The sequence below is a fragment of the Onychomys torridus genome, chromosome 1, assembly GCF_903995425.1.
Source record: "Onychomys torridus chromosome 1, mOncTor1.1, whole genome shotgun sequence".
Taxonomy (NCBI): Eukaryota; Metazoa; Chordata; class Mammalia; order Rodentia; family Cricetidae; genus Onychomys; species Onychomys torridus.
This window is the reverse complement of record NC_050443.1, coordinates 159,633,782-159,653,479: the sequence shown is the minus strand read 5'-3', so window position 1 is coordinate 159,653,479 and position 19,698 is coordinate 159,633,782. Positions and strand designations below refer to the sequence as shown.

Sequence of the window (19,698 nt, the reverse complement as noted above, 5' to 3'; positions counted from 1 at the left end):
GAAAGCAGAGATGCTGGGTATATAAAGCAACTGCTAGGAAAAGAGTGGGCTCCCTACCCCCATCCCTCAGGCTGATGTTTGAACTTCTTAGGAGAGGTTGGGGCCATGGCCCTTAGAGGTTGAAGTTCATGGAGACATTCTGGCTTTCTTATCTTCAGGGGTTATGCTCCAAGACCGCCAATGAATGGCCCAAGCCACTGAAAGTACAGAATCTGGTCTATACTGATTCTTCCCCTGTAGATGCTACTGCCAAAGCTAATGTGTTCCATGTTTTAGGCTCTGGAGCTTCCTTCTCGTCCTTTCCTTGAGCTTGCCCCTTAACAAGAAAGATGTGGACAACTGTGGTCAAGAAAGATACAGACAGCTGGAAGAAAGATGCTGTGACGTACTGTGGCTGTGGACCTGGTAACTGAGATGGCCACTAAGTACTAATAGGCAGGTAGTGTGTACAGCATCTATGATAAAGAGTCATATGCCACCCAGGACAGGATATAATGGTGCAAATGTTTTTTATACTTTTCAGAACAGCATGAGTTTTAAAACACTTGTCACCTCTTTCTGGAACTTTCCTATTGATTTCTTTTCAACTTCAGCTGGTTGTGGGTGAGGCCATGGAGAAGTCAGCAAATGTACATCAGGAAAAGGCCTGCTGGCAAGGAACTGCCCAGTGAAGACTGAAAAAACTCGAACGGTTGGTGCCTGTGGGTCTCTTGAATGTTGCTGGCAGCAACTCCTACAGGGGAAGAGAGATGAGGCCACCAGAACCTGGGAGCCAATGTCCTTCCTCCCTTATGCAGTGTCCTCCAGGGCCCTCTCCCCACAGAACCCCACACTGTGACAGATCATAAGGGGGGATTTTTACAGCTCCCAGCTCCAGAACAGCAGGACATGGGAGAATGGGGAGAAGCAGGATTTGTGGGCAATGCATGTCCGCAGCTGGAAAAAGCTGGACATCTGGTTCTTTGTCACATCAGAGTCTGGAGTCTGCAGTCCAGACTCCTGGAAGCCCCATCTTGGAGATGCTCCAGGGGCCAAGCCCTTCCATCTTCCCAGTTGGAGAGTCCTTTGTCTTCATAGACCAAGATGGCAGCCCAAGCAAGCCTATGCCACCACCGACAGTCTGGCTGTGAGAGGCAGGGAGAAGAAAATCACATGGAGAACATGATCAGAGGCTTCGCATTTGCCATGTATGCGTCATCTCATTGGCTGGAACTTAGTCACATGGCCACGGGTATCTGCCTGGAAATCTGAAAGCTTTACCCTTAAGAGCATTTGAACTCAAGTCTGAGATTCTTTTCTTGTAGAAGCAGTGAAAGGAATCGGTAAGCAAAAGCAGCCCATGCCACAGTTGGCTGAATGTGCTGGGCCTTTAAGTAGAAGTTGAGTTAATATAGCAGGCCACAGGCATTGCTGGAAGTTCACCAGCTGTGCCATCAAACCTGATGGAATGTCAGAGCTGGGAGAAGCCGTGCCTGTTCTAAATGTTTCATTTTCCCAGCGAGAACCCTGTGGTGTGGAGGGCGGTATCTTATGGAGAGTCGTAGGGAGAGCTAGCTTGGCTAGAGCTAGGCCCCAGGCCTCCTCTTCTCTCCACCTAGTATATCTTTCTGCTCTGCTCACTGCTTAGGTCTCCAGTGGCCTTCAGCTTCAGAATGAGTCACGCGCAATTGCTCGTATAATTTATGGCTCTATGAAAGATCATTCCACAGTGGAGAGATTAGGACTTATGAAATGTGCCTGGTCCTGTAGTCAAGCACACATGATGTACAATTAAAATCCAAGATGCTCTTGGCTTCTAGGATGTAAACTGCATCTTCCTTGATGTTATTGAGTGGAGTCGGTGTGGGCTTCTGCTGGGGGAGGTGGTGGATGCGAGATGCAGAAAATCGTATCCTGCTGGGATCTAGTAAATGAAAAGCACCACCAAGGTCAAAGGAGTTGCTCAGCCTCCTGTCTTCCTTCTTAGCTGTGGAAGTAACCAAAAGGTCTTTCTCAATAGCTATGTGGGTGAGGATGCCCTGTGGGAAACAGGATCACCGTTCATGTTTCATATTAATGAAGAACTAGTTAGAGACATGGAGTTAAGGCAACAAGCAAGAGGGGTGAGGTTCCCAGAGACAAGCCAGCACTCCCTGTGCTGAAGAACCTGGGAGGAAGCAATGTTAAAGGTCTCAGAACTGGTAGAAGGGGAGGCGGAAGTGTGGGATACCCCGGCCAGGCCTGGAGCATCTCAGCAGGGAAGAAATACCCAGATCTCCTCTCCCTCTCCCACCACACTGTCTGCCAGTGTTTCTTCCTTGTTTAAAGCAACCCCAGGGAGAGAGGGCAAGACAACTGGGAGATGCAGGTGCAGGAACAGACCCTCTGGGCAGAGGACTGAGCAGAAAGCTCAGGTCTGGCTCCAGCTATTCACTTACCGTGACCATGATATGTTTAACACATTACCAACAATTTGTGAGTGGAAAAAGTATGGGCATGTGCAGTGCCCCAGTGCCAGTAGCAGATATTTTATTGCTGGTTGATTTAGCTCTTTCCAGTGCCATCTAAGAAGTCACCAGTTGAGTGGAGAAGGCTCATGAGATGAAATCTATCTGGAACTTTAAAGCTTAGGCAACTTTGCAGCTCGGATGGGCCTGCCCACACCAATCAGTTTGCTGACAGTTTTGATTTCAGTGAGTCAAGTTGTGACATGGCCACTGACCTATCAGTGTGACTGACTGTACAGTGATCTGTAGATGAAGATTTAAGGCAGAAGACCACATCTACCTTGTGCAAGGTGGCTACCGGCGTAGGCACCCATTCATCTGCCATGAGATGCAAAGTTTCAAGAGCTGTTCTGTAGGACTGTACTGTGCAGGGCGCTCTCCCAGGTCCTGACTGACCCAGGAGTCCTGTGGATACTTGGATCCTACAGGGTCTCTGATGTGTGCACTCGGACCCCTGAGTCAGGGTTTAGGGGGTGGTGACTAGATCATCCTTAAGTGGAACAAATAGGTAATGGATTCTGGGACAATGGAGGGTGGAGATGACAAGCAGGTCTCCACTGGTTCCCTATCTCTCAGTCAGCGCTGGGCTGTGTGAGTCTGCTAAGATGGATTAAGAGGGCATGTTCAGGTTCAATGGATAGGAGAGTTGAGATCAATGAGGGACATTTGTCCTGGGTAAGAGCAAGTCAGAAGAGGTCCAGGTGTGTCTCCTATTTGTCATCCCTCAATTGAAGAGGATCGCAGTGGGGTGTCTGGTTTTACCTTCCTGTACCCTGGTTTCCTCCTGTGGGGAACAAGCGCAGTGCTTAGACGGCTTTTACATTTGCCATCTTAGAAATTCCTGGATCCAAACCCATTTTTTATTTTCAAAGACTTTGATATAAAACTCACAACGAATCTGTTTTGCTCAATTAAAATATTCACCGATTCCCACTCCTCTCTGCCACATGCTCACATAGCTTAGCCATTCCATCCCTCAAGAAGGCCACTTCCCCAGCAGCAGCTGTGGACTCTGCAGACAGGGGGCTTCCCATACTAAACAGATCCTGCCCTTTAATCTGCACCCAAAGATCCAGGAGGCACGATTCACACTCGCCTGCTTCCTCTCTGGCCTCGCAAGCCAAACCTCTCCCCACCCACTTGCTACTGAGTGAGCCTGAATGCAGAGTGCTGAAATTTAGGGTCAGGGTTTCAAAGTTCATGGTCCTGAGAATAAACAAAAAAACTATTGTGGTTGCATAGAGCTGTGGACCCCATTAACACTGTCCCATGAATATTTATAGTGGGGAACTACAAAAGAACATAGAGGCCATATTGTAGTCCCTAGGGATTTCCCTTCCATGGGGTCCTTTCTCTGTGGGTCACTTTAATGTAAGCTTTGCCGATTTAGTTGCACACTTTAAGCCGATTAACTTTTTACTAAAAAAACCCCTCCCTGTTTGTTTGTACATACACTGCCCTGACAAAGATTCACACAAAACTGCTTCAAACCTGTTAAATCCCTCTGCTGAAAACTCACAGAACGAAAAGCATCTCTGGGTAAGATTTCCCTGTAGGTCTCCTGCCTCCGGCCCCTCTGCCCCACCTCTGAGAGTTTCCTGAGATGAATAGTAATAGTTTGAACCTTCTGTGTTTGGTTCCTGCAGAAACCTAGGCTTATCCCCAGGTGCCCACCTGAGAGAGTACTGGCAAGGTTGAGTGCTACCTCCTTGAGTGGCTTGCCACAGGGATGGGTAAATGACGAGCCCCAGGCAGAGCTCAGTGTATGACTACAAGACATTGGAGGGGAACCAATGATTGGAATTGGGGGCCTTAGAGACCATCGATTCTGTTGGCTCCCAAACTTTAGTGTGAATCAGAATGGGGTGTGTCAGAGCCTGCATTTAAATGTGTGTTCCTGGGCTCTGTCCCTGGAGGTGTTGATTTCATCACTTTGGTTGAGACCTGGAGTTCCACACATCAGCATCCTCTTTAGATGCTCAGTGCAAGTGGATTGAGGGCCAGACCTCCATCAGCTTGGAGCTGCTCAGTTGTCTCATGGGTGGGTGAAGAAATGCCAAAGAAGGCAAACGTTACTTGTACGGGATCACAAAAAGCTTCCTGTGGAAGTTATGGAAATGTACGCTGTGTCCTCTCCACCAGTGTAGACATCCTGAGATACAGCCTCATCGAGTGAGATTTGTGGTTACGTAGGAAGGGAATTGAAAAGTTCCCAAGCATTAAGTGTAGATGAGAGAGTCAGGAAATGGCTGGTTGGGAGAGGGGAGGGGAGGAGAGGTCACTGCTGTAAGGTTCCTCCATGCACAGGCCAGGTTTCCTGGGGTTTGGAGAGAGCCACTGGGGGAGGCATATAGCCGAGAGGCTCTGAGAAGGCCAGGGGCTGGCTGATCTATGCTGTTTGGGAGCTAGTGAGGCGTAGCTTGTCAAGGGTGGCTGGTGCTGACAGCAGCATTAGAGGGGGTCTCCCTCTGCCTGGCTCATAGAATCCCAGCTCTGTGGGTCTGGCGCCCCAAGTCAGGCACCTGGTTTCATTAAACACTAGCAGAATCCCAGTGTTTCCAAGACTCAGAGAAAACTCCAGCAAGGAGGGTCGTGAGGGATCTCCAGGGCCACCTTCCTGCACTCTGTCCCCTCTAAACACCTGCCCAGCTGTCCCGTCTTGGCCATGCCAGGTGCTCATCTGAAACAGAGCACTCTCTGCTGAGTCTACCCAGAATCCCAGTTCCAGAGGTTGGGCCTGTGTGAGACCAAAGAATTGAACTCAAATATGGAATTGGAGCCAAAGGTCTGACTTCTCACTAGTATCTTCCCTAGGTCTGCTGGGGAAATGGCTCAGTGGATGAAAGTGTTTCCCGTGAATCCTGACAACTTGAGTTCAGTTCCCAGAGCCCACATCAAGGTGGGAGGAGAGAACTGATTCCATGAAGCTGTCCTCTGACCTCCACACGCATGCCATGGCATGTGCATGCCTCCCCATCATAAACACATGCACAATAATAAGTAACATGAATCTAAATATTTTTAAAAGAAAGTATAATTTTAAAATCAGTCTCTTTTTTGTATTTTAACAGTTTATATGAACTAACTTTGAAACTGTATTTGAGGAAGAGAGTGAAGAAGATTGACCTCTGACCCCTATGTATATGCACATACCTTTGCATGCACATGTCCCACATATATGTACACATCCTCACAAACATGTATTTATTCCACATACACGTGCATACACAAAGTTCTTTTGATCACTTTATCAAGATTCTTTCCCTCCCTCCCTCCCTCCCTCCCTCCCTCCCTCCCTCTCTCCCTTCCTTTTTTCCTTCCTTCTTCCCTCTCTATTTTCCTTTAATTTTTGAAGATGGGTCTCTCTTATTAGTCTAGGCTGGCCTAAAACTCACTATGTAACCCCAGCTGACCCTGAACTCATGGAAGTCCTTCTTTCCAAGCCTCTTGAGTACTAGGATTACAGGTGTGAGCCTCCATTAAGGTTTCTATTTTCCATTTCTGAAAAGCATTCTTCCTGTTGTAGTTCATTCGCCATCTCTTCCCTAAACGCCATTTACTTTATGAGTCAGAATGCCATCACCAAACACCACCACCTGTTGACAGCTCTCTGAATTGCAGGTGAAACTAGCAAGGTCAGCCAACCAGAGATGAGGACAGAGGTTCATTTCTATGGAAATGCACCTGAGATTCTTTCTATGACTCTGCATTTTCGAGTTCTAGTCCCATAAAGAATTACCCAGTTTGATTTCTTCATTACAGCCATGGAAGACATAACAGATGGCAGAGAGACTGACTCCAGTGTCGTGGGTGTTGAGGACAGTCCCTTGTCACCATTATCAGTGCTTTTCAGAGTTTAATGTGTATATAATTTACTCAAGGGACCCTTAAGCAGGCAAGTTCCTTCTCAGTAAGTCCAGGATGGCCTCTGAGGATACATATTTCTGTCAAGTTCCAAGATGCTGTCCATGCTCCTGGCCCATGGATAACAGTCTGGCTTACTGGCAGTTGGCAGTGAAAGAGGCAATGGGCATGCCTGGAGAATTTCTCATAGAAGGCTTCCATGGGTCACGCTCTGTCTTTTAGTAGCTGAGTTTTTTAGATGTACACTTGTCCCTTGGTATCTTTGGGGACTGGTTCCAGAGTTCACCACAGATACTGAAGTCCACTGAAGATGAAGATGCTCAGGTCCCTTATGTCAAATGGTGTCATACTTGGCATGTAGCACTCTGCACTTCCTCCTGTGCAATTCCTGACATGGTGTAAATTCTTTATAAATAATTGCTACACTGTAACGATTAGTGTGTGTGTATGTGTGTGTGTGTGTGTGTGTGTGTGTGTGTGTGTGTACGCGTGTGTGCACGTGTGTGCGTGTGTGGACAACCTGTATATGTTTAGTATAGACACATTGTTTTTTCAAATAGTTTTTGATCCATGGTTGGTTGAATCCAAATATAGAACCATTGATACAGAGGGCTGACTATAGACTTAGATTTCTAAATTTTGTTGAAACAACCATTGATTTAATGTTTTATTTACTTGGATTTAATTTTGTTGTGTGGAATTCAGTTCAAAGCCCACTTGAGTTTTCCTTAATTGGTTATCCACTTGTTTCAACACAACCCATCCAGGAGTCAACTACTTTCCACACATTTGTGAGAGCTAATGTTTTGTGGTTTTCTTATGTAATCTAGAACCCGATTCTAGACCATTCTTTCTGACAGGGCTGTGGCAGTCTCAGCACAGTCTCTCTTGACTATTTTCACATAATTATGGAGGTCTACTTAAAGATAATTTTGTCAACAATAAAAAGTTAGTTGTAGTTTTTGAAGTGTATGAACCTACATACCACCTTAGAGTAAATCCTTAAAATTATAGCCTTTCTCGTTCATGAATATAATACATTTCTCTCTATGTGTTAGCCAATTTTATAGTTTTATAGTTTTTAATTTTTGTGCATTTGTGTGTGTGTGTGTGTGTGTGTGTGTGTGTGTGTGTGTATTTGTGTGTGCATATGTGCCATTGTGCACAAGTGAGGCTCAGAGATAAGCTTGTGAGCACTGACTCTTTCCTTCCATAGTGTGGGTCCTGGGTATTGAAGTCAGGGCACCAGGTTTGGCAGCAAGTGCCTTAACCAACATGCTATCTTGCTCACCTCTTTCATAGTTTTAGCAGGAATCTGTATTTCTTAACACAGTGCGTATTAAACTTATTCCAAAGTATCTGGTTCTTTTTGCTCTTTTAAATAATTATACATATATGTCATTGTTTTTTATTTTGTTCAACTTTATATTTGTGACATGGTCACCAGCCATAGGCAGCAATTTAAAAAATAAGTTTTAAAATTTAGTTTCTCCTTCATATTAGCCACATTCCAAGTATTCAGGAATCACAGACAGTTAGTGAGTACCACATTGAATCTCAGATATGAAGCCCCTTTAAAAGGTGCTAAAAGTTTCTATTACATAGCAGTCTGGTGTGTTATTGTTAATACATTAACTTTGAACCAGCTATTTCAATGTATCTCTTAGATTGTCCAAGAAAGCAGTTGCTTCTGATCAAACTTGTTTTCTTTTCTGAAACAGTCTGAGACCGTCTTCCCTCCTATGAATGACAGCAGAGTTGGCAGTTATAGGCTGGAAGGGCTGCCACTCCCCACTCGTGCCCACGGTAGACCCCACTAATCGACCACAGCACTTCTGCTGTCGAAACCTCTCTCTTTGGTGTCCTGTACTTCTCCATGGAGACACAACATTCACCACAGTGAGGTGGAGAGAGGGGACTAAAGCCTCTCTCCATGGTTTGGAGAACACATTGTGGCAGGAGTTTGGGGTGCTGTGAAATATTAAAAATGTGTAACATTCTTTTATGCTGTGGAATATTTGTTTAATGATGCAGAGATGCATTGAGTTCTTTTATGTTGCATTTGTTTAACTCTGTGAAGCTGTGTTATTTTGCCTGCCTAAAACACCTGATTGGTCTTACAAAGAGCTGAACAGCCAATAGTTAGACAGGAGAGAGATATAGGCAGGGCTGCATGCAGAGAGAATAAATAGAGGAAGAGAGAAGAGAAGGAGGAGAAGCGAGAGAAGGAGAGGAGGACACCAGGGGCCAACCACCCAACTACACAACCAACCACAGAGTGAGAAGGAAAGGAAGGAATATAGAGTAGATAAAGGTAAAAGCCTAGAGGCAAAAGGTAGACAGGATAATTTAAGAATAGCTGGCTAGAAATAAGCTAACCTGAGGCCATGTATTCATAAATAAGAATAAATCTCCATATTTATTTGGGAGCTGGGTGGCGAGCCCCCAAAGAGCAAAGAGTGAAACGACCAACTTCATTGGGGTTTCTGAATCTCCACTGAGCGCCATTGTCTGAACACCAGATGATTCTGGGGGAAGTGCCTTTCTGAGCTGTGGGCAGGCGGCTTCTTGAACTGTCTTTGGTGGCATCCAAGGGATCAATTTTGGAGGTCTTGGGGTGGAATCTGGTGGAATCTATAGGGTAGGAAAGCAGAGTTTGGGATCCAGACTCCATCATAGGAAGCCCATGGGGATCATAGGGAGGGAGACATGACTCACTGTGGCAAGGGCTCTCTGGGCCCTGACATGGCTCAGAATCTGTCCATTGTGCGATGCCTCAAAGCCAGCCTGCACCTTTTTGTGGCTGGTGTGGGTAAAGGCTATTCTGGGCTGGGAATTTGAGAAGGGCGGTGTTCCAAGGGAGGGAGTCGTCCTACCTTTAGAAAACATCATTCAGTCTAACTATACATCACTATTCATGTAGACCATTGCTGAGGATCTTGAGGTCTATGGACAAAGATATTTTGTTGTATTTACTGAATGGGTCCAGGTGCCTGTTTTGTGCTCAACACTTGTGCACACCATCTCACCTGATGCTCACAGTAAACTGGAAGAAAGTGATGTCACTGCTTATCACCATCTGAGAGATAAAGAAGCTGAGACTGAGGAAGTTTAATTTTGCCTGGTGTCTGTCTTGTGGGCAGCATCTACCTGATTCTGTTCCATACTTTGTGACCTCTGACTTGGTTTTTCTTAGTGTGGGAAGTGGGTTTTGACAGATGAAATATGTGAGCATAAACCCAGAGCCTGTCTTCAGGGCATTTAGAGTGTTGCAAAGTGGGAGATGCTGAGGGGGCTTTGAGGTGGAGGTCTGGGGCTGGAGAGAGACTAGGCCTGGAGTCAGGCTCTGCCACTTGCTGGCTGTGTGACCCTGAGTAAGTTTTTTTTTTTTTTTTTTCCTTATTGCGGCTCTGTGTTCTGGTTTGTAAGGGTACAGAATCCATAGGAGAATATCAATGTATGAAAGGGGAAAAAAGTGACACATAGATTGGATCCATTGTTGATTGTAAAGCACAAAAACCTGAATTCTAGATGTGCTGCCCTGGCCTGGGCCCGGTCTTGTTTGCCTGAAGCCCGGCATGTGTAGGTACATGCATAGGTACCATATCTGTTAGGTGATAGATGACACAGTTTAACCCTTCAGCAACACAAAGACAGGAAGGGGCATGTCAGGGTGGGAGGAGAATTCGCCAGAGGAGACGTGGGAATTGTGGCTGGCAGGGGTCTTCAGGATAAAGAAGGTGAAGCAGGGGGAGAAACACATGCCAGGAAGAACTCAGTGACAGTCAGGTGACTCATCTTGGCCAGTCCTGTGCCAGCTGTTAGCAAACCTCATTTCAATTATTTCTCACACAATGCTGAACATCAGTTACATTTTAATGTTCAGATGAGGAAGCCAAAGCTGAAACAAGTCAAATGATTTGCCAAACGGGATCATGGGGGCGCACCTGGTGGAGCAGAACTACTTGCCTCATCATTAGGGCATAAAGAGAAAGAGAGGGGTCTGGGCCTATGATCCCAGTCTCACAGCTCCAGTACCTCCCAGTGGGGCCACTCTAGGTCCACACCTTTAATACATGGGCCCATGGGGATTCATCTCCAAAGCAGAATTACATGTGCATCTGATAAACCATGTCTGTGTTCTACAACACCTGTGCTCAAGATCCCAGGTGCTGGACTTGACTCTCTAGAGCAGTGCTTCTCCACCTTCCTCATGCTGTGACCCTTTAATACAGCTCCTCATGATGTGGTGACTCTTAGCCAGAAAAGTATTTTCGTTGCTACTGCATAACTATAATTTTGCTACTGTTAAGAATCATAATGTAAATATCTGTGTTTTCTGATGGTCTTAGGCAACTCATGTGAAAGCATTGTTCAAGCCCCGAAGGGTCGTGACCCCACAGGTTGAGAACTGCTAGTCTAGAATATTGCTTTTCCCTGCAAAGGGAACATGTAGAATGGGGGAGCTGTGCACAAAGAAGGGCAACAGATACTGTGAGTGATAAGTAAATGATGGCATTGTGCTTTTTCTTCTGCATCCTGGGGACAGAAGAGGAAAGAAACAGCTGTCTCTAGGTGATGTGTTGCCCATAGCAGTCTGGACCTAGGGTGAGATGGAGGGTGTTTATAGGCCAAGCCTCTGGGTTCCCATGGTGGTTGGCCCAGATACCATGGCTTTAATGCAATTATCATTGATGCTCCAGGAGAACTTTGATTGGCAGGACGGTCTTTTCTAGGATTTGCTCCCTGCATCGATGCCTTCTGGGGGTTAGCAAATCCCTTTTTCTGACTTGCAGGCTTAGTTGACCCACTATGATTTCTCTTGCTAGCTGTCTTCTGGGGAGACATTGCCCTGGAGGAGGAGGATCTGAAGCTCTTTCGCATTGACAAGGCTGAAGACTGGACTAAGCCATCCACGGAGGAGGAAATGGGACATGACACCGGCAAGTATTGGCCCCTGATCTGCTTGGGCCCTAGTGGGCTGCAGCTGCTTGAGAGTTCCACTAGGAATCTTTGGTATCTTTGACCTGTAGGTCCAGGGACCTATATGGAAGACCTGGGTTGGGGGCACATCACCTCCTCTGATGGAGGCATGGATCTGGGACCTTAAATTTAGCTGATTCTTCTCTCTTTCTCTATGTAACATGTACTTGTTCACATTTGTGCATGTGTGCATACAGGATCATGTACAATTGTGTGTGCATGTGTGTGGAGACCAGAGGTCAATGTCAAGTGTCTTCCTCAACCATTCTCTACCTTTTGTGAAGCAGTCTCTCACTGAACCTGGGGCTCACCAATATGGCTAAGTTAGCTGGCCAATGAACTTTAGGGATCTGCCTCTCCCTGGACCTTGCCCCCAGCACTGGAGTTACAGATGTGTGCCACCACACTTAGCTTTTTAACGTGAATGCTGAGCATTCAAATTCAGGTCCTCATGATGTACAGGAAGTACTTTATCAACTGAACCATCATCCTAGCCCAAATTAGATGATCCTTCTAAGAAAATCTACAATTGCCTCTGTTGGAGGGTTCAGCCTAGAACCCACTATTGGTTCTTAGGACTCTAGCTTGAGGTTTTGCTTGTCCCAAAGTGGAGAGAATTGCTAAGTGGGCTGGGTTTAAATGATGTCTGACAATACTGTCAACAGGAACATCTAGTCTAGAATAAGATGTTTGGCCATGGGGAATTGTCACTTGTTTGGTTGACAACCAGGCAAGTCCCTATGTTGTCTGGGACAGGAGACCCATCCGGTCTGCATTCTGTGGCTGCTTTCTCTATTCTCTTTCCTGGCTGCCAACCTTGAGGTAAAGAGTAGTGAGGCTGGCCCCCTGGGTGCTCCTCACCACCCTGTGCAATGGGCCCTGTGGCTTTGCAGCCTCCTGTTCCTTAGTGCAGGGGACTGAGTGTGGGACTGAGTATCTGCATGTGGCAGTGGTAACTTGTCATTTGGTGACTGAGGCTCACAGCAGCCTGCTGTGAACCTTTCTCCAACACAGCCTTCTTTCTCTTGAAGCTATTTTAACCCTCACCCAGGGTCAAGTTCAGTGCTGGTGAGAGAAAAAGGAAACAGTCCAACCATTTCCTTTAAGTAAACCCTCACATCAGGCAGACAGGTGTAGATCTGATTCCATTTTCCTACCTCTAAAATAGGGGTGAAACTAGGATTCATTCTATAGAGTTTTTGAGGTCGATGCCAAAGATAACAGGTTAGCTCAGTGCCTGGCATGTAAGATTTCAAGGAATGGGAGGTGTATCCATAAGATCTCAAGAATTAGGGTGTATCCCTGATGATGTAGTTGGTGATGTCAGGAATACTCCTGAAGACTAGAGAAGAAAGTGAGATGTGTTCATGTTGAGAGGCTCCAAGATCACGTGAGGAAAACGAGCAGCTAGTGGGATTGGCTACAAAGCTATCCACAGGGGTTGGCAGATGAAGTGCCAACATTGTCACTAGGTCACAGAACCATTGCTAGGGACTGGGGACTGGAAGGAGCCATTAGACACCCCAGACTTCCTTTGTGGTGTCATGAGTCTCTGGGCAACATTGGAATTTGTGTGGCCTCTTCTACATGGTCTGAAAGTGAAGCATTGAATTATTTTTCGTAACAGCATGCCCACAGCCTTAGCTGTGCTCCAGCATAACATCTCTTCACACTTCCTCAGCCCTTCCCAGGGTCTGGAGAAGATGACCTAATGAATCTGTGCTTTAAATGGTTTTTAAACTTCTTTTGCAGTATTCCTCAAAACTAGTGAACACTTAGTATCTTGTACACGCACTGTGATGACCTTTACACTATGGCACTCAAGTGGTACATTCCAGACCCCAAAGACTCTTCTATATGTCCCCCATAGTCAGTGCTCATCGCTAATCTAACCTTTCCCTGTTTCGTCTGTGCATTCCAGACCCTGAATGAGTGTTAATTCCGTCACCTTGTACTAGCCTTCATGACCACAAAATCCGCCCACACGGTTGATGGCAAAGTTGGTCCCTTTCCAGTGTTGTGAACTGTTCTGTTACCTGAATGGACCCTAGCTTAGCCAACAGTCTTCTGTTGACAGACAAATGGAGCAGCTCAGGGTCTCTCGCTGTAATAAATCTGATAATGGAAGAACCTATCACCTTAAGTACCCGTTGCTCCAGGGCAGTTGCCTTGGGTGGAATGGTAGGGTTCAGGGTTCAAGTTGATACTGTCAAATCATTTTCGAAAGTGAATTTGCCAATTCACACTCCAGGTTGAACATACTTACTTAGGAAGCAGGAGTGGTACCCAGGCAGAGTCTTCTGTCAGTTTTGGATCTTGGGTTCCTTAATGTGGGTCCCCTGTCCCCCTCTGGCTCATACAATAGGCCCGTGTGCCATTAGGAATTCTCAGATTTGCCCCCTTAGCTCTCTTTCTGCTGTTCCTGGGTCACTTAGCACAGCATAGCTTGAGGGGACAGGAAGAGAAATTGTGAGGGGAAGGCTCCAGAGAGGCTAGGCAGTGGCCAGACACCATACCAGGTACAGCTGCTAGAGAGTGTCCTTCAGGGACGGTCACCTGAGGATGCTGTGTGAAGGGAAGTGCATTGGTTTACCTTTTTCAGAACACTTGCTCAGAATGAATGTGGGACTCAGATGTCTATCCTCTCTGTCCTTATCCTATGAGCTAATAGAGGACAGATCACACTCAGCTGTGGACTCCCCAGGGGCAGGACAGCACCTTGGACCTAGAAGATGCTGGCCAGTGTTGACGAGGACAAGAAGATGGCAGAATTTGCAGACTCTGGCCTTCTTTGAGAGGTCAGGAGTGCCAAGAGGGCTTTGGTCCCAGAAGGATGCTTTGAGCACTGATCACAGTAACAGGCTTTGGGCTTGCACTGCCTGGGCTGAATCCCAGAGGTGGGCCTCAGTTTCTTCATCTGATAAATGAGAATGGAAATAATTCTTGCCTCCCAGTGAAATCATGAGAACGCAGGGAAACATATATGTGATGTGTCTGGCACCCGATACATGTTCAACAGCTATTAATTCTTCTTAATATTTGCAGAGAGAAGACTGACGTAGGAAGGGATTAGAATCAACGTGAGGACAGGGGCTGCCGCATGTGGAAGTCGGGACACCCAGCCCCACACACCACCGATGGCCCCTCCTTCATTAGCTGAGTGCAGGCTTTTTTCTCAGGGTGTTTTCGTGGCAAGGTGGTTTTTACTTCAAGTGCTGTTCTCTGAGGGTCAATTACACTTTGTATCTCTCTAGAATAGTTATTTTATTTTCAGGCTGGGAATTTTTTTTATTGATTTTGTTGATTAAACTAATACTTTTTTTTTTTTTTAAGTGCAAAAGCTTGTAAGTGAGAAAAGAAAATTCTGTTATCCCAGCCCCAGGGATCACTGGCACTATTTGCTGAATTACTTTTGGTCTTGATGTACCATGGCCATGTGTGCAAACACACACACACACACACACACACACACACACACACACACACACATTTTCACATTTTTTTGTGTGTTTTGTTTTTTGAGACAGGGTTTCCCTGTGTAGTTTTGGTGCCTGTCATGGATCTTGCTCTGTAGACCAAGCTGGCCTCGAACTCAGAGATCCACCTGGCTCTGCCTCCCAAGTGCTGGGATTAAAGGCGTGTGCCGCCACCACCCGACACTTTTTCACTTTTTAAACACAAAGATCTTATTGGAATGTGCTGGTGTAGTCTGAATGTTGGTAACATCCGATCATGGCTGCCCCTCCCTCCATGCCAGAGAGCCTCTATGATGGTGAGGGCACTAGTTAGTGGTCACAGGAAGCCCTGTCACACCTCATCTAAGCCCTTATATATGGAGGTGAAGGCTGTTTCACTTTTGATGTAATTTTTACATGAGAGATGATGTTTCTGCAAAGAAATTTATACATAGATCTTTAAGCATGTTCTAGGTCAAAAAAGTAAATTTAAAAGGAGCCACACCTTAACCCACTCTTGCTAGTTTCAAATGTGGGGAAGGAGGTGTTCTTCATTGTAGCTCACCTAGTTTCTAAGCTTTCATTAGTGCAGTTTCCTGTCTTAGAGGCTGAGAAGGGAGCTCCAGCAGGAGAGGGCTGAAGTCCCTGCACAGGGAAACAGGGAAAGGGCTGTCACTGTAGAGCAGCCCACAGGCCACTCACCCTGTTCTACCCCGTGAGGTTGGAACTACTCTCCAGGCTATAGAACACAGGGATGTCAACTGCTTCTAAGGTGGGGCAGCCAGCCTCTTTGCCTAGAGGTGCCTGGGGATGCTCATGTTCCGAGTTCACTCAGGGGCAGCACCCTAACCAGAGCTCAGGTGTCCCAACTCCAGATTAGCTGCATCGTCCTTGACCATCCCATTGCCATCTGGCCATCTGGAAGGAGTGGACAACAGTGTGGGAAGGAGTCTAGAATAACAGGGAGCCATGCTCTTTTTTAGGAGCCTATTTGGTGTTCTGCACTGGCACATAGCCTTTGAGGGCCTTAGAGCTTTCAGTAGGGACTTCTGTCGTTGTTCGCTTAGGCCACAGGCTTGAGTTGAGTTCTAATGTGCTTCCTGCCTCAGCTCTGTCCTCATCTTGCTTCGTGGGCACTGTACTATATTGTACTATATGGAATAGTGCTCCCCCCCTTCATGTCTATTAGAACCCCACAAAGTGACTCATAGAATATAGAGACTTTGCAGATACAGTTAGGGAAGGATCTTGAGATGAGATCCTCCTTGGTTTAGAGTGGACCCTAAATCCAATGGCCCAGTCTTCATAAGAGAAGGAAGGGACACAGGGATACAGAGAAGAAGGGCAGACCCTGGAGGGATGCTGCCACCAGCCAAACACTCTGCTCCTTAGACCCCTTCAGATGTTCCCATTGCTTATCCAAATGCTTCCTTAGTCTGGCTCTCAGTTCACAGTCTACAGAGACAGGCTCCCTTCCCCTTTTGTCCTCTGTCCGACCCCAATGACATCGTGTCTGTCCACACCCTGAGCTTCCATCCAGGCCTTCTGTTCCAGCTACTCTCTCTGCTCTAAGTCCCCATTCTACAGACAAAGAAATGAAGACCAGAGCAAGCTGGTGACTCATCTCAGCTCTGCAACTGGATGCCTCTGTGACACCTCTTTATTCAGTACAGCTGCCAGCTGCAGGAGGCCACCTGGCTGAAGACAGTGCTGTTGAAATGGCCCCATTTGGGCGTGTAGTGGGAAGAACTCTAGCTTCTCCATTTTTGGATGGGCTCAACCTCCAGTCCCAGGAGCTAGCTGACCGGAGGATGCAGTGGTGGCATTTGGATGTGCGTGGGGCCAGGAGGCAAGAGCATATCCTTCAGGGAGAGCCCCCTCTGTATGCTTTTGATTTGCTGTGAGAAGAATGGAGCCCTGAGCAGGCATGGGCCTAGCTGCTCTGTGAATGGAGCTCTTGAATTAACATTTTGGAGTTTCCTAAAGCTGCTAATCGGATTAGCTGTGTAGTGAAGGAAGTACTTAGTGGGACACACACACACACACACACACACTTTCCAACCCTCTTGCATCTCTTTGCATGCCTGGCAGGACCTGACAGCCCCGTTTCTGAGTCTGAGGCACTTTTCCTCTTAACACAAGCAGAGCAGAAGCCTGCGTGGTCAACGTACCGCATTTTTTGTTTGCTTCCTTCTTCCCTGAAGGGCTGAGGAAGCTTGTTTTGAATATTCCCATCTTTGCAAAATGTACAATGAGAGGGAGGTATGTTTATCTTGCAGTTATCTGTTTGGATAGTGGATCTGAGGTCCTGATCTTTATAATAAGAGCTCTGAAAGGGGAAGCAGTTTTAATTACTTACTGGTACTGACGGGAACCGATGTTTCCCGCCGTGTCCATTCTGAGCCACTGGGCTGTGTCCATCCCTATGGAAGACACAAACCTTGCTGTAACTCTTCCTTCCTTAACTCCTGCCATCTGTACAGAGCATATGCAGAGCCCCAACAGTTTGGCTTCTGGGCTCAAAGTAAATAAATGAGCAGAGGCTCGTCAAAGACGTAGCAGCTTGTGTCCTCCCTCTGGGTGTGATCTTTGAATCCTAAAGTCTTTGCCCATAGTCTCTTTGGCTTCTAGATTGCCACTTCTGACCCTGGACCACAACTTAAGTGGCGGAGGGTACCCTCATCTTCTCCCTGTCGCCACTGTAATGGAGGGGCTGATGAAACCACAGTCTCATTTATTTCAGGAGAATTTGAGCTCCGGTGTTTCAGACTGTAGGAGAGATGTGACCAGTGACTTAGACATCAGAGAGAACTCACTTTAGACATTAGAGACTGCTGTGTCCCTGGGAGGCATGTAGAGATCTGAATCAAATATTCAGGATTTCTGGGCTCTGTTTCCCAAGGACGGAGGATCTGAAAACAGACTTAGGATGAATGCGCTTCCCAACACATTTTTAGCCTCAAGGTTCCTGAGGGGATTAGTGGATGGAGTGATTTTAAGCAGGCCCATAGATGGACCATGAATTCTGAGTATCCACACCCATGGCAAGACATCCTTCAACCTATTCAGACACGATGTCCCCATTTTTACCAATTCTCCTTGTTGGGTGGGAGTGCTGCCAGATTACAAGTGTCCAGGTGAAAGATGGGTAAGTGGGTGGCTCCTGTGGTGTCTCTATGGGAGGTTCGATATCTTAAGCATATGAGTGCTAGGCTGGCTTCTTGCTGGGGCAGCACCCAGGATTCAGATCTGTCTGCTCTCATATTAGATACTGCCAAGTGCCATTTTGGAGACACCTGGTTGTTAGGGATCTGTATTGCTGGCACCTCTGTCTTGGGAAGCTCAAGGGGATCAGGGAGCTTCAGGAGCTTCCTTCATCCACGTCCCTCTCACTGGATCCCTCCCACTGGGTCCTTCCCGCTGGGTGAGGAGGAGCCTGAACAACAGGCTTGGTGTCTTTTATTCTTCAAGTATGTTGCACTTGTCATTTTGATTTTGAGGGGGAGTCTGATGAGTGTCAGTGAAGAGTACTTTGATGAAAAAGGCACACACAGAAATACACATACACACACACACACACACACACACACACACACACACACACACACACACGTTTATTTGGAATTTCAAGAAGTTTAAAAATTATGTATCTTTAAGTTGTTAGATTCCGGCCCACATCCTCCCTTTTCTGGGTGCTTCTACGCCCTTGAAAATGTTCACTTGGGTGGATTTGTGCTGTGGATGGATGTGCCTAAGAGCTGGGCAGGCTCGAGTTTGCATCCCTGGTTCTGTGTTGATTAGCTGTGGATTTTCCTGTTTGTAGGATGGGACACTTACTTTATGTGTTGTCTTCTATACTCCAATTCTTACCTCATGGGAGAATCAAATAAGTGTAGTTAGCAGAAACATTGTCCAAACAGCAGTTCTGGTCTTTCTGGTCCTCATCTGTGTCCCAGACCCTGGGCTCTCCAGGAATTCCTTGCACTGCTCTGCCATGACCCAGTGGGAATACCAGAGCCAGGCCTGTAGAAACATGCCTGGGCAGGTTCTTCCATTTGACCTTAACTAACATGTAGGAAATCTCTGTGATGGCCAACAAGGTAAGTATGCCTCTTGTTAAAGTCAAGCTTTAAAGCCTATTCTTCCCTGCTTCTAGAAAGAGCTTTGAGTATTATCTCTAGCCTGTCCCCTTGAGCTGCTAATATTTGTTCCCCCATCACCATTCTGCAAAGTGATGATCAAAGAAAAGATGAGTTCTATGGGTACATGGAGAGCCATCCTCATCTTGCACATAATTCTTGCTGGCATTCAGCATCCACATTCAGCTTGCATTTATCCTTTGTCAGACTCACAACAGTAGTGACTTACTGAGTTTGGTCTTGGCCTTCCTTCCTTAGTGCTAGTATCAGGCTGGGGGTATAAGTGATGCCACTTGGGGACTGTGTATTCTATACACTGGTTGGACATGACCAGGGGCTCAGATAGAACAGCATAGTGGCTTTTCTCCATCATCCCTTACCCCGCCCCCCAACACATTCCCCAGAGGCCATTAGGGTCAGGCTCGTGTGCTCGGGTGTATAATGTCTAAAAGCCCTAGAAGTGAGTACAAGCTTAAAGATGGTCTCAACCTCAGAGTGGTGGCCCAGGGCTGAGCAGACCCACATCACCTTAAAGGGAGCGCCTGAAAAGTGACAGCCTTAGCCATACAGGCAGCAGCTTATCTTATTGGTCCCTTCCTGTAGATTGCCAGATGAAATCCATGATTCTCAGGACATCTCTGAGACAGAGAGAACATACAGGCTTTGCCCGCTGTTCCAGTCTTCCCTAGACTAAAGCCCTCTAGCTGACCTCCCATGATCAGCCTGCTCTCTCAGGAGACTTCTCCTGGACTTCCGCAGCATGGAATTTGA

General features: G+C 46.7%; 1 protein-coding gene across 1 annotated transcript in view; it reads left to right on the top strand.

Moving 5' to 3' along the window:
- Tll2 (tolloid like 2) overlaps positions 1–19,698 on the top strand; it is a 115,669-nt gene that overhangs the window by 12,254 nt on the left and 83,717 nt on the right. Inside the window, exon 2 of the mRNA XM_036169165.1 lies at positions 11,180–11,293. Coding sequence (XP_036025058.1) covers positions 11,180–11,293 — 114 coding nt within the window. The remainder of the gene's footprint in view (positions 1–11,179; positions 11,294–19,698) is intronic.